This window comes from Anarhichas minor, unplaced genomic scaffold (assembly GCF_050575085.1).
Source record: "Anarhichas minor isolate MPS153535 unplaced genomic scaffold, ASM5057508v1 ptg000058l, whole genome shotgun sequence".
NCBI classification, from domain to species: domain Eukaryota; kingdom Metazoa; phylum Chordata; class Actinopteri; order Perciformes; family Anarhichadidae; genus Anarhichas; species Anarhichas minor.
The window spans coordinates 101,691-116,439 of record NW_027466504.1 but is presented as its reverse complement, the minus strand read 5'-3'; the positions used below and the strand labels follow the sequence as shown (position 1 = coordinate 116,439).

The following is a 14,749-nucleotide window of genomic DNA, read 5'->3' as shown; positions in this document are numbered from 1 at the left end:
TTCAACAATTAAGAATAAATTGTTAAAAATGTATTGTTTGCTGTCTCCCCACAGTTATTGTTGAAGCTTAAAAATGGGTGTATTTTAAGATAGTGATATTTTATTTTAACAGCAGAATACTGGTAATATGTAAATTACGCCATTAAGATACTGTAACTTACAAATACAACATTCTATTTTATATTTTACAGCTTAAACAGTATTACCGTAAAAAAAACGGTACTTTGATATTACTGTGTTTTATTTTACAGTTTAAACACTATAACCGTCAAAACAATTACAATACTTGGAGATTACTGTTCTTTATATTACGGTTATAACACTACTACTGTAATTAAAAATACAGTAAATACTTTAGTTACTTTGTTTGATTTCACAATATAAAACTGCTACTGTATTAAAAAATACAATACATGGTAACAATTACTGTGATTATTTTCACAGTAAGTTACTGTGTTTTTTTTTACAGTAAGTAACTTGTCAATTGCTGCCAGTTAATAACTGTGAATTTCACAGTACGTTTCTTACAGTGTTGGTTCAGAGCAAAATTTGGATTTTGAGGTGTAATGTATTTTACAGCCTCTTGGGGCCACTAGTGAAGCTTAATAATATTAGTGTAAATCATGATATCAAAAAACTAGTCTTTACGGTGTGTCCGACCATGCCGGTGTGGGGAGGGGAGACTGATTCGACTCTAATCTCAAATGATTCTACTATTGTGTGTTGCTTATGCAGAGAACAGCTCTGTATGTACCCTGTAGAGGTTATGTGTCGTGTGTGTAATGTTTGAGTTTATTTCTGAGTAGTTAGGTTCTCTTTTTCCCCACCTTTATTTCCTCAGTGTAGATTTGTGATGTATTAGTTGAGTTTGTTCTATTCAAATCTTTGATTTGGCACCAACTGTGGATCCTTACTATTTCTGTATAAAACTAATTCACTACAGTAAGTATTGTGAATACAATATATCAGTATTAAGAACCCTAAAGGGTACTTTACCATAAAATAAAGCACTGCATTAAACTACAAAAGTCTAATGCAGTGCTTTAGGCTGTAACAACATATAAAACATATGAGGAGCTTATAACATATGATACACTGTTAAATTAGCCAACTGTATATAAAGTAGTTTAAGATGAGCTCCACCTCAAACAGCTGCTTAAAATGCTGCTTATGCCCGAGCCACACGACCTGCGTGAGCGGCGCCTGACGGCTGCTCACTGAACACGGCTGTGGTGTCCACACTGACAGTGTGGCAGCAGCTATCAGTCCTTATTTTCCCCTTTAATAATGGCCAGAATATTTCATTTAACCTCATTATAAATGTCATAAAAACACTTTCCTGCTACACTCTGGCCCTGTCAGTAAAACAATGAAATGCAATACTTTTACTTGTAACAGAGAACTTTTAAATTGTGGTATTGTTACTTTCACTTAAGTAAAGCATCGGAGTGCATCTTTTATTTATACCTCTCTGTTTCACTGGCATATGAATGGTCAGAGGTGATCATTGGTTTAACACTGGAAAAACATTTTGAACAGTACCATAGCTGAATTAAATGCTAACCTGCTCAAATGATCACTGCTTTTTAACTCCATTAGGATCTTTATTTTTTGCTACAGTAGGATCCTCATTTGCTGACTTCCTGTTTTCAGTGGGATTAAAAGCCGTTTTCAAACCCCTCCTCGGGTTATGGGATCCTGGAGCGATAGCTAAAAACAAGTTCTATGAGGCTAGAGTACATTTCAAACTTCACACATTCATCTGGTGGGCAGATGGTGGTTTAACAAGACAATACAGAAATGCAGGGAAGACACTTAATAGTAACCAGAAGCACCACCAACTATAAAACTACATCCTGGGCAGACGCTATGAGACTAGTTCACACACACACACATGCACACACACACACAAGAACAAGAACAACCCTGATTTACTCCTACAGTCAATAACTCAACACTGGCACATGTAGATTCTTGTAGATTGCAACACAGCTGCCACACATAAAATACTCAACAGTCAACTCATCCATTTTCCAGCGGGAGTATCTGACAGGCATGAAGTCAGTGAGGCTTTGTTCCCATTAGTGTTCAGGCCTTGTTGCCATAAGTCACGAAGCATGGAAATTAGGTAATCTACATGGACTCTCTCTGCTTTAACTGTGACCGTGAGCCATAGGCACAGGATTGATACACAGGCTGGTGGTGGGGGTGGAACAGTACAGGGTACTGGTTTATTGTATACAGACATGCTGTGACTGGAGGGGAGAGAGCAGAGAGCTGAGACAGGGAGGGCTGGAGAGAACAACAGACAGAAGGAGCATAAAGGCTACACTGTCGGCTGCAAACTTCATTAGACTGTCTGCTGAGGGTGAAGAGAATTAGTAACTATGGCGTAACTGAAGATGGGCAGGATAAGAAACAAGACACAATGACGCTCTTCGTACCCAGCTAGAGCTTTACAGGAACTTAGCTTTAGAAAACATTGTGCACAATCTCTCATCCTGTGTCTACTACATTCACAGGTGTGTCTAAATGCATGTGCAGTACCCATACAGATGATTCATCCTCACCTTGGATTTTTTTAACTTTAATTTTTTCAGCATTCAATCACTGTGGATGGTATTATTACTGGACACTGATTAACAGGAGAAAAAACCTTTTAACGTCAAAGTGAAAGCAGATCTCTTCAAGCTGACCTAAAAGGTGCTCAATACCGAATTCACACATCTATTGCCTCCACACGGCTCTCAACATGGCGATGGCTGAGACTGAGCTGACAGTGTCAACTGAGGGGGAACCGGAGGATGGGCACTACATTACAGTTGTAACCGCCGTATGAGAGCAGTGCAGAGCGGCAGCTGTGAGCTAACCAGTGGGGCACGCTCACATGCACTGAAAGGAACGCTCACGTGCACTAACATTTACGGGCGACTATGTGAACAAAGAGAGTAGAAGCTCTGATAACAACACACCCAGAGGGAGAGAGACTTCATTCTCTGCTCAGGTAGACATTACTCCTCTACATCTTTACATAGATGATAGTTGTTGAGATATTAATGATCTGAATATGATATTGACAGCCTTTAATTAATCCAGATCTAAAATACAAATACACAAATATATATAAATTATTCCTGAGATATCGCCTTCACGAGAATTGGATGGTGTGAACTTTGATCATCAAATTCTTATCAATTCATCCTCGAGTTCAAGTGGACGTTTGAAAAAATGTGAAGAAATTCCCTCAAGGAGTTCCTAATATATGGCATTCACTAGAATTACTGGAGTACATGCAAACATGTGCTTTGGAAAAACATTATTGACAACAGGTAGTAATGATACTTGCCTGCACTCTGCACAATATCCAAGTGTCCACCTTCAGTGACCTGTGAACATTTAAAAAAACTAAAATCATTGAACAAGTACAGAGTTTTCTTCACGAAAAGTGAAGAAGTGATCAAGCCACAGACATATGTTACTGTGTGGCAAACTACAAAACTTTTACACCGTTTTCATGCCACACACCCAACTTTCATCGTAGGTACTGAAGACTTTGGAGCCCATAGGAGAGTTTCCTTGTTGTTAAATTTGTTAAAGAACTGACTTTACCAGCGTTTCCTCAACAACATTTATAAGCCAGTTTGTGTCAGCAGAGTATTAGGAGATTATGTGTCCTTCACAATGCTGAGCCCCGTGTCCTGAACACCCCCACTCATTACCAAACAATATACCTGCACATATGACAAAGACAAAACAGCTATGGAGAAGGAGTTTGCTTCAGTAGCAAAAGGCATTTCTGTCAATGCAATCTACTGAGGGCACCTTTCTAGTATTTATCTATATTTAGGCCTATTTTTGCAAATTATGTTTGGTACATACAAAGCACACAGATGGTCAGGTGATAAGGTGATGATGCTGCTAGAGCAGTTTGAGACGTTTCTATACATGTTGTATTTAATTGTTTGACATGTTTTGACACATGTCTTGTGAAACTGGATTTCCGATGTAATCCACTGTATCTGTGTTGATACCAATCTGACTACAGCTGACATATTCCATACGTATGAATCCTGCAGGTGTTAAATGTTATTCGGTGAACTATTCCTTTAATTTTATTTTATGCTTACAGCAGCAGTTGCAGTCGTGTGGTTTTGCCAGATGTTACTGCTCCAAGTTCTTTTTTTTTTGGTTGCTGTTCTGATATTGTTCTAATATACAGTATATGCTTTCCAGTCAGTGACCACTTGATTCCAAAGGGCTAGACATTGTTGTTAATAACACTGCAGATAGCCAAAGGGAGTGGAGTCTGATTAAGGAGAGTATTCTGTGTTCAAGGTGCAATGAAACGAGATCAACTCATCATTAGTATCATTGAATCATTCAGTATCAAATTGGGCAGTTTTCCTTTAACATTTAAATCTAGAATAATTTTTTCAGTATCTTGCTCGAATTAAAGCTAGGGTTGGTAATGTACTTTAGAAACATTTGTTTTGTTAATATTTGTTAAAATAATCTTTAAATCCCAACAGCAATCATTAAATCAAATGCTCTGACAAAAAAATAACAAAATCCTAATACCTATATACCAGCCGGTCTAACTGCCTGTCAAATTCTGCCCATGAACACATCCCTCGTCACAGGAGTCTATCTTAACAGCTGTGAGACTAACAGTAGTCATGTTGGTTGTTTACATTCATAATGATAATGTTTGGGGAGTGGCTGTGGAGGGAGGTCTGGGGAGGCCAGCAATGTGGACATTAATATGCATTTGACATTAGATGAATTCACAAAAGTATGTGTATCCTCAAACATTCATACAAATCATTCAATATTTAGGGAGACAGGCAGGTAGACAGGCAGGTAGACAGGCAGGTAGACAGGCAGGTAGACAGGCAGGTAGCCCGTCCAAACGTTCCATTCAGGCTGAATGAAATGATTGGACGGCTTATCACAGTCCAGCCACAGATACCGGATTGTTTTCATTTTTTTTTCAGAGGATTTGATGAATTGATTGCAGGATGTCATGAAAATGGATGACAAAAATATCAAAAATGTTTTTGAAGATGATTACCAACCCCACCTTTACATTTGGATTTGATCCGGTTTGGGAGTTTAGAGGGAACAATGGGCTGAAGTCCATCTGAAACACTTAAAACTGCGTCACCTGAAAGAGCTGTTGAACTGTGGTGTTCAATAATGTGATATGAATCAAAATGAGGGTAGACTTTGACCTGCTGATAATATGAAGCAAACAGAGGAGACCAACCACCAATGAAACAACAAACAGACCGCAGCACTTGGACATGTTTCGTCTGTACTTACTTATCATAGTGCATGTGTATATTTTGGGTTGTGTTCAGAGCGCTCAGTTTAAATGATCTCAATGATTTCATCGAGATCTCAGCTTGACTTAAAGTGCGCATTAGTTTACGTACACAGACTAAATAAAAATCACATCTTTTATATTTATTTGATCTAATGTTCTACGGCCCTGTTGATGTTATTTCAACGAAATTCTCTAATTCAAATAATCTCAAAGTGCCTCAGATTATTATATTTCCCTGTCATTAATTAGAAGGCAACCGAATTTAATTCCAGGAAACTTCCTCAATCGTGAGGAAATGACAAAGTCCTAGAATAAAGCCCGGTCCGGGCTCACAGACAGATCGTAAACAACATACAGGCAGCAGCCCGCTTACCTCTGCAGACACGCACAGGGTTAAGAGCAGACAGCAGCGGGACACGAACCCGGTCCATCCTGCTGTAGGAACCATCTCCTCCACGCCCTCCACATACACCTTCACCGGCTTCCCCCGCCTCCTGAGAAGTGTTCCCCTCCGACAGATAGCTAGTTGACGGGTAAACACATTCAGAGACACCGGCTATGGTCCGCTCCGTTCTGAACTCACGTCCAGACATCCAACCCGCTCTGAAGCTAAAAATGACGCGCTGTTGGCGAGGAAAGTCTCTCTCTCTCTCTCTCTCTCTCTGTGTGTCTCGCTCTCTGTGTGTGTGTGTGTGTCTCTCTCTCTCTCTCTGTGTGTCTCTCTCTCTCTCTCTGTGTGTGTGTCTCTCTCTCTCTGTGTGTGTCTCTCTCTGTGTGTGTGTGTCTCTCTCTCTGTGTGTGTGTCTCTCTCTCTCTCTCTGTGTGTGTGTCTCTCTCTCTCTCTCTCTCTGTGTGTGTGTCTCTCTCTCTCTGTGTGTGTGTGTGTGTCTCTCTCTCTCTCTCTCTCTGTGTCTCTCTCTCTGTGTGTGTGTGTGTCTCTCTCTCTCTCTCTCTCTCTCTCTCTTTTTCACACACGCGCGCCGCTGAGAGGTTGTATCCTTTTTAGATCAGCAGTGTGACGCCCTCATACTCAGCTCGCATGTCAACGACTGCCAGTGGAGCCTCTGTAAATAATGTATCTTTACAATAATGCCTTATAACAGCCTTGAGGTGCCAGATATATGACACAGTCTAGCTATAGATAACATGAGAATACAGAGAAGCCCCGTGGTGCTTAAAGAGCACACGAAGAGCAGCAGAGCTCTCAGCAGAAAGGGGAGAAGGAGTTCAAGTTGTGACTGAGAAACCCCAAGAGACTCAAAGCTGCTGAGCATGTGGGCTAACCACTGGGACCAGGACTCATCCAAACACATCCAAACTCATCCAAACACATCCAAACACATCCAAACCTCTCATTAGGAGGATGAATCTGATCCATTTAAACTGGAGCTGACACCTGTTACTCTTAAAGTAAGGTAGACAGGCAGGTAGGAAGACAGGTAGGTATAGACAGGTAGGTAGGTAGGTAGGTGGGCAGGTAGGTATAGACAGGTAGGTAGGTAGGTAGGTGGGCAGGTAGGTGGGAAGACGGGCAGGTAAGATCTGAACCCTTGCTCCAAACAATTAGACAGCATTTCACCTCCACTTCTGGATCCCTGCTAAATGTTCAGTCATCAGTTATGCACAGAACAAAAGAGGGGACAGGAGTTAGCAGTTAGCTATAGTAACTCGCATTCAGCCAGCACTAAACCTCTGGAGCCCTGGATCTACATGTGTAACGGCAGCAACGGACAGTTTGCTGATCCGGTGGGAAGTCGGGGGGGGCGACCAGGACCAGACCCTAGTTGCTGACCGGGTAGCACCTTTAAAGTACTGAAGAGTACATACTAACTGCCACAGCTCCTTCAGGACATGCTGGCCTTTAAAAACCTGGTAGATATCTCATCGGGGTGTGGTCTTAATTTGATAAAGTCATGTTTTGTCTGGAGAGGTTACACTCACTGATAGTGAGGATCTGACACCCGGGAAACACTGGAGGCTCTGAAATCAACAGCAGTGGAAGTCAACATCCTGTCACTGTAACACGGACCACAGACTGAGATAAGCAGGGCGAGTCCACGAGCTCTCTCCACATCAGAGAGGCCTGATCGGCTGGATTTTAACAGGCACATTTGGCACATTTGTTTTTTCTGGCAATCTCTCACAAACACAGAGGATCCTAAAGCTTGATCCTCGATCGTATCATCAAACCTCTCCAGTGGGCCTCTTGGGGCAGAGGCCTCAGAAGCCTCTGGACTCAGGCGCCGGATGTCAAAGATTGCGGCATTTTCTCAGATCAACCCTGCATCGACAAAAACAGAAAGCACCTCCAGGCACTGGGGTGGTTTTGAAAGGCACTCTACTAAGTAGTTATTTGCATTTTGGATGGTGTGTACAAAGCCGTTGATGAACAAGAGAATGTGCAATGTCAACACTGAGCTGCAGCTAAAAAGTTATTAGGGATTGAGTGCTGTCTTGTGCAGCTCAGTATGTCAACATTTGCACTGTCACCTCACAGCAAGAGGGGCCCGGGTTCGATCCCCCATCCGGGCGGTCCTTCTGTCTGGAGTTTGCACGTTCTCCCCGTGGCAGCGTGGGTTCCCTCTGGGTTCCTTCCGGGTTCTCCGGCTTCCTCCCACAGTCCAAAGACATGCAGCTTAGGTTATTTGGAGACTCGAAATTGCCCGTAGGTGTGAATGTGAGCGTGAATGTTTGTCTGTCTCTACATGTGCCCTGCGATAAACTGGCGACCTGTCCAGGGTGTACCCTGCCTTCGCCCGATGTCAGCTGGGATCGGCTCCAGTGACCCTGAATAGGATAAGCGGTTTGGATAACGGAATGGAATGTTTTAGACAGAACAGACAACACAGCAATGTGTTTGTGTCTTACTAGTGGGGGGTAACACCAGCTCAGACCCATACCCCCGTTACCTAGATATAAAAGTACTTCTCTGTTTTTGTACTTCCCTAAAGCTGTTGTTGGTCAAAGTGAGAGCATCAATGGCCGAGATATCCAGACCTTGTTGTCCCTAAAAGTCAAGCTCCAAAACACTGGATCCTAAACTTCCCATGATGCAACTAAATAGCATCTGTCTTGAGACCCTTCCTACATCCTAAATGTCTACATCTTCCAAACCCGCACCCTTTAAGCCCAAACTGAGATGCAGAAGCGGTTTTCAGAGTCTTTTAATCTGGTTATTGATGTTTGAAACAGGCTCATCTCTTTTGGATCAACAGTACAGGGCAATTAGATGTTTGCTTTAATTGAAGATATTCATCCTTGATTCATAAAACTGTGTTATTCATTTGACCTCAATTCAGCACCAGGAGCTGTCCAACCTGTTCCATACTGTCGCCTCACAGCACCAGTTTATCTCCATGTGGGCTGCTTCCTGTCAGTGTGTTTGGGATAGAACTGGGGATCTATGTTCATGATGTTTTTTATTGATGATTTCATCATCATGGAGTTTTTAAATCATTTTGATGCAGGGACAGTATCAGTAGCTGATGAGCTTTCTAAGTGACCCAGTGTGGAGTCTCCACATCATCACTAGCAGACACACAAGCTAGAACTGTCGTTCTCAGGTAACAACGCACGCAAAGGTACAAATAGCTTCACCTAAAACCTGTTGGCCAGCGACATTTCACTTCTCAAAAACTCATTCTTGGCATCTCAGATGTGTACCGTATGCTACATTTATTGGTGTGGTGAAAGTATACTGGAGGTTGAGACTGCAAGTCATACATGTGACTTTTGTCCAGTATGTCTTTTCTTGTTATTTATGAACACAAGAAGTCAACATTTTGAGATTTGGGTAACCCCCTTTGATCAAAGTCAAATATTGCCCCAGTGGAGAGGATCTGAACTGTGTGTTGTGAGCATCTCACAATGATGCTAGAGAAGATATACACTTCTAGTTTATGAGAGGTCAATCAGTTCAATTTGCCTCAGACTATTGTTTACATGGTTAATAATGACATTGTGGTGTGTTGGTCACAGTGATTGCTGCGGGCTGCGGAGGAGTTTCCTCTGAGGTCTGCATGTTTGGGAGGAAGTGATAAGCAGGGTGGGGAAATGGTTCTGTATGATGACGGGCAGATAAACCAAAACACCACATTCTGACAATGGCTTGTGCAAGCATAGTACAAATCTTTCCTGATCCTCAGACAAAACACAACATCTAAATCAGCACTTCACAGCTTCATCATCAAAATGATATGTCTGCCAGAAATACATGGAGGGAGGTCACGAGGAAGGCATCGAGCATCCAAGGAACAGTCCAATTTCAAACTCGCTTGCTTTTTACAGTTTAGTAGAGCTGAGCACAAAGACTGGAGCAACGTTAGTGAAAACGTACGTCTTCATTGACGTCAATCATAAAATTGAATGTCAGCCTGTACTTCAGTAAAAGTTACAATATTATAATGCCTGACACAAGATTGTTTTACTGTTGCTGCTGGCTGAGATGGAGCCTGTACACTGCTGGCTCTTTCTGAGGTAATCACATGTTGTATAACAGTTGGATTCATAAAGTATTGGTCCTTGATATTTAGTCGTGGTAACTGGTTTTCATAGTAAGTCTGTCCCACACCTGCGCTCGACACTGAGAAAAAAACACTATAAATAACTATAATACTATAAATAATAATGCTGCTTTTGATGAAGGTGATGAGAAGTTTAAAGGCTCCTCCAGTTTCACAAACCATGATGAGCTCAGGAGGAGAGGTCACAGGTTCAGTGAGCAGCACAACCACTTCAGAAGATATCAGACAGTCCAATTAAAGATGCTAATGAGTTGCATTGTGGGAAATGTAGGATCCAGTGTTGTTGGCCCATACTAAAAAGCTCAGCCTCTGCTTTGATTCAACTATATAAAAATGTTATCAGTTGAGCCTTACTCACTGACGAACATTCAACTGCTCTTCTATCCAAAGAACTTTCCTGTTAGAGGATCCAACCCAGAAGACAAACTGATCAAACACGGTCTTTGTGTTATCGTGTGTTTGGAGGTTTGGCAACCAGGTGTCAAGTGTCAGAACTCGTCAGCAAAATACCGGAACACAGAATATGATCGGACAGTGACGTACTGGACCACGAGGACAGAGGGAGGACCGGTGCAGAGCTTCTCAAAGGGGGAGGCTCAGTGAATGTCACATTAGTTATTACACTAGTTATCAATGTGTGTGTGTGTGTGTGAGACTTGGTTAAAGAGACTTTCCCAGAGTGAGGTTCTCACAGTACAATGACTGTCAGAAAACATCACAGCACTGCACGATTATTATTCACATCGTTAGTGTTCTCATCCTTCCAGGAATGAGAACACAACTATAATAATAAACACAATAAGGCTGATAAAAAAATAGCATGTAAATGAAGTACTTAATGAAACATAACATCTGCTGTGAGCTTTTAAACCAATGTCCTATGATGATTAACAACATACACTGTGTGTGTCTGTACTTGCGTTTCATTTAAATGTCCACGGTGGGAGAACGGTCAGCTTTAACAGCCGGTGTACCGTTACCACTCTGGTCAGGAACCAATAAACACCCGAGGACCCCTTAGTCTGACGTTATGTCAAACAGCAGCACTGAGTGTCTTTGGGATTCCAGCTTTGTGTGAGGGGGGCCTGTCTGAGACTTTGATGCCCCCCTGGACCAGACCCAGTCAGATTTATGCTGCCAGAACAGGCTGTCCCAATTCCATGCCACACACCTGCTGTGGTCAGTTAGTTTGTACACTGTATTCATTCGTCGGTGTGAGTCTACAAATCAATCAATGTGCCTGATTGTTTTTGGTACATTTTAAAATGACAGCATGTGCAACAAACACTTTGAAAAGTCAACTTCCTCAAGAGAAAACTAAAGGCTTTGTTTTCCAGATGTTTCAGCAGCTGATCAACCAGCATTCTGTCCTCCATGTTGCTCTGTGGATTGTAATGTGCGACAATCGGAGCATTGACGGCACATTCAACAGAACCCTTCTTTAATAGTCACACAGACTTTCTGGATTTTGTCACTTTATACTGTGGATACACTACAGACTGAAAACCTGCCTTGAATGAGTGTGTAGCGTGGAACTGGGCACAGTCTGAAAGAAAGAAACTGTCAAAATCCATTGAGGAGCCACACTGAGCGGTGATTAGCAGAAATCTATCCGTCTGACAGGCTGCTGATGTTAAGGCACCGATCTCAGTTTCCACAGGAATGACGAGGCATTCAGAGATTCCGGTAAACTCCCAGCCAGGAGCCGTGAAACCCAAGAAGAAGAATTCCATCACGTCCACTAATGAGACCACTCTGCTAAATTGGATTGAGATGAAATGGCATCGCGCTCATAAGAGCCAACTGAGGCCATTACACATCCAGAGCATGAAACAGTGTGTTGTGAATACAAAGGCTGTGAAGTGACCGAATGAGCTTACGTATTGAAGGAGTGCTGCAGTGCGCTTTTTTCTGCTCCTTCCTTTATTTATTAAATACATGTAAATGGCATCCCATTGTAGACTCATACAGTAGCTGATAACTCCTTCACGTGATGACATCCTGCACATTTCAGGTCCGTGTAAAAGCTACGCGTTAAAAGTCCATCTCCTAGATCTCTGTGCGCAGGTTGGGATATCTCTTCAGCAGGGTGGTGGCTAGTTTTGGGTGCAGACGTCCTCCCTGGAGGCTGGTCTGTTCAGATTTACTCTTCATCGCAGCCTGTGAAAGAGGATGATGATGATTTGTTATCAGTGCTTTTTAGTGAGTAATGTGTTTATTAAGTATAACTAGGAAAGGAAGCTTTCTTCAGCGCTCTGTGAGGAGAAAGTCAGCCTACTTTGATATCTAAATGTCTCATGTGAGTCCAGCTGTGTGTACTGAGCACACGCTGTGGAGATCAAGGAAACTGTGAGACCCGTTCCATAATATATCATTCATCAGCTCACTGAGGCAGGAACAACACTAACACGTGTCACCTGCTACCTGATCCGAGGTGGCTCCCTCCTTAGTTACTTTCATCATCAGCTCTGGACATAACCATCGCTGCATCCAAACCGATGGTGGAAGTAGCTGACGATGGAGCCGCCTCGCTTCTTTCTCATTTCTGCTGAGAGCTGCACATGCTCAGTCCTGATCGGGCAGGTGCTAGCGGAGAGTGTAACGTTAGCCTGAGCTAGCAATGGCAGCAATTTGGGAATATTTTGACACTGGAAAATCCTACCAGACGTGTTTTAGCGCACTAGTATTAGTACTCGGTATCAGCCGATACAGATTAGCTGGTTCAGGCCTCAGAATGGGGATAGAAAACATGGTATCTGAACATCTCTACTTCTGTTCTTAGATCAGTCTAATGCAAGTTAGGGAGCGTCACAAAGACCGACTCATTCTAACCCTAACATGTTACCCCCATCAATTTCAGTGTTAATAGTAACCTAAACAGGTTCTTACATTTTACAGCGTCATTTTAAATGACCTGCTTTTCAATAGATTGAGTTCTGGGACATTTAGGCCATATTAACTGTTAACAGTTTGAGTTCGACATATTTCACAGACTAATGAGGTCACCTCGCCCTACTCTCTTATCCATATCAAGACATTTTTAACATCCTATATGGAAATTAGATGTCCAGCTGCTAAAAGCACCCACACAGAAGGAACTAATGTCCCAGGGATGCAGCAATAATATTACACCAAATTTGTCAGTTAATATATGCTTGACCGATAATATTCATCACAATAACAGTGGCGCATAATAATATTTTAGTTTCAGTGCAAGAGAGACTTGGTGTTCCCTATATGTCCAAAAATCCAATCGGAAAACAAATGTTGGCATCACTTCAGAGGAGCCATAGAATCGTGCATTGTATATATTGAGCATCTTTCATACTTAATATTTTTATGTTTACTCTGTAACTTCGTTTGCTGCTGCTACAAACACATTTCCCCCTGGGGATGAATAAAGTATCCATCCATCTATCATTGCTCTTCTCAGCCTGATTAAAATAGTAAACGCATGTCATGTTAGAGCACAAACCAGTTAGTGTGTCAGTTGTGTTGCTGTGTAATTAAACATACCTGAGCCTTCCCAACACAGGAGTAGAAGGAGTTCATCTCAGTAGAGCACAGACCGTCCACAAAGCTGTTCTGCTTCCAACAGGCCATCAGGACCGACATCTCTGTGATACAGGTGGCCTCTGTGGAGAGACAGCTCCATGTTTACCCTGTAGTACCTAGTCCACGTGGGACCAGCACAACTACCAGTCTTAGAAAACCAACTGACACTGTCCTAACTAACTAACTACCACTGTCTTAACTAACTGACTACCACTGTCGTAACTAACTACCACTGCCCTAACAAACTAACTACCACTGTCCTAACTACCACTGTCCTAACTACCACTGTCCCAACAAACTAACTACCACTGTCCTAACTAACTAACTACCAGTGTCCTAACTACCACTGTCCTAACAAACTAACTACCACTGTCCTAACTAACTACCAGTATCCTAACAAACTAACTACCAGTGTCCTAACTAACTACCACTGTCCTAACAAACTAACTACCAGAGTCTAAACTAACTACCACTGTCCTAACTAACTACCAGTGTCTAAACAAACTAACTATACCAAACATTGATATATTATTAGAGTATGTATTATTTATAATTCGTCCAGTTCAATTTGAAAACTGACGTTAATACAACTGTTGGCTACTTCCGTATATATATATATAATATATATATATATTATATATAATATATATATATATAATATATAATATATATATATATAATATATAATATATATATATATAATATATAATATATATGGCACTAAATCATAGAACAGGTTAGACATTTCTGTGATGTTGCGGACCTTTGATGAGGAAACAGTATCAGTCTGTCAGAAAGTGTTGACAGACTGATGTAAGAGCCAATCAAGAACTATTGTATCAGCCAAACGTCCATGTTCCTCTATCTATACAACATGCGTCCTAAACTGGTATACACATTGATTGGTTTTACGTTCTTTGATATTCATTGTGTCGTTATTCATAGTGGCATGTTATGTTCGTGTCTCTACTGCGGACCTCACGGAAGTAACCCTGCATCGGAAGACACCGGCTCACGCAAGTCATACCTCCTTTCTTGAGTTTGCGGTTCGCTACCGCATCTCTCAGAGCCAGAGTCCTGTTTGGTTTCAGGACTGGTTTCCCGTTGTGTCCGCTGAGCAACCTGCTGACCTTCTCCTGGAACAAGATGCCTCCCTGCGCCGCCATGTCTCTCCACCAGCCGTCTCCCGCTCCTCACTCACCGTGCCGGGGCTCAGAGAGAGCTGCTACACCGCGTGGACCTCTCTGTGAACGAAAAAAGACGGGACAAGCGAACAGTCTTCAGTTCAACCCTTCATCAAGCTCAACGGCGTGGCGCCATGTTTTGCCGTAAGTCACAATTCAGT

The 14,749-nt window shown here is 42.2% G+C and overlaps 1 protein-coding gene across 1 annotated transcript; it reads right to left on the bottom strand.

Moving 5' to 3' along the window:
* Window positions 1–11,273: 11,273 nt before the first annotated feature.
* On the bottom strand, window positions 11,274–14,749 carry chchd1 (coiled-coil-helix-coiled-coil-helix domain containing 1). Its single transcript, XM_076077123.1, has 3 exons — window positions 14,432–14,749; window positions 13,366–13,484; window positions 11,274–12,009 (listed from the first exon to the last, which is right to left on the bottom strand). Exons 1-3 carry the CDS (start codon window positions 14,568–14,570, stop codon window positions 11,899–11,901), a joined length of 369 nt encoding a protein of 122 aa, XP_075933238.1. The 5' UTR covers window positions 14,571–14,749; the 3' UTR covers window positions 11,274–11,898.

What these genes read in the sequence shown, in the direction of transcription:
- chchd1 (XM_076077123.1), bottom strand. Translation starts at nt 14,570, where the DNA reads ATGGCGGCGCAGGGAGGCATCTTGTTCCAGGAGAAGGTCAGCAGGTTG. An exon ending in CCGCAAACTCAAGAAAGGAG is followed by an intron (nt 13,485 to 14,431) that starts GTATGACTTGCG and finishes GTCTCTCCACAG; the next exon opens with AGGCCACCTGTATCACAGAG. An exon ending in CCTGTGTTGGGAAGGCTCAG is followed by an intron (nt 12,010 to 13,365) that starts GTATGTTTAATT and finishes CCTCTTTCACAG; the next exon opens with GCTGCGATGAAGAGTAAATC.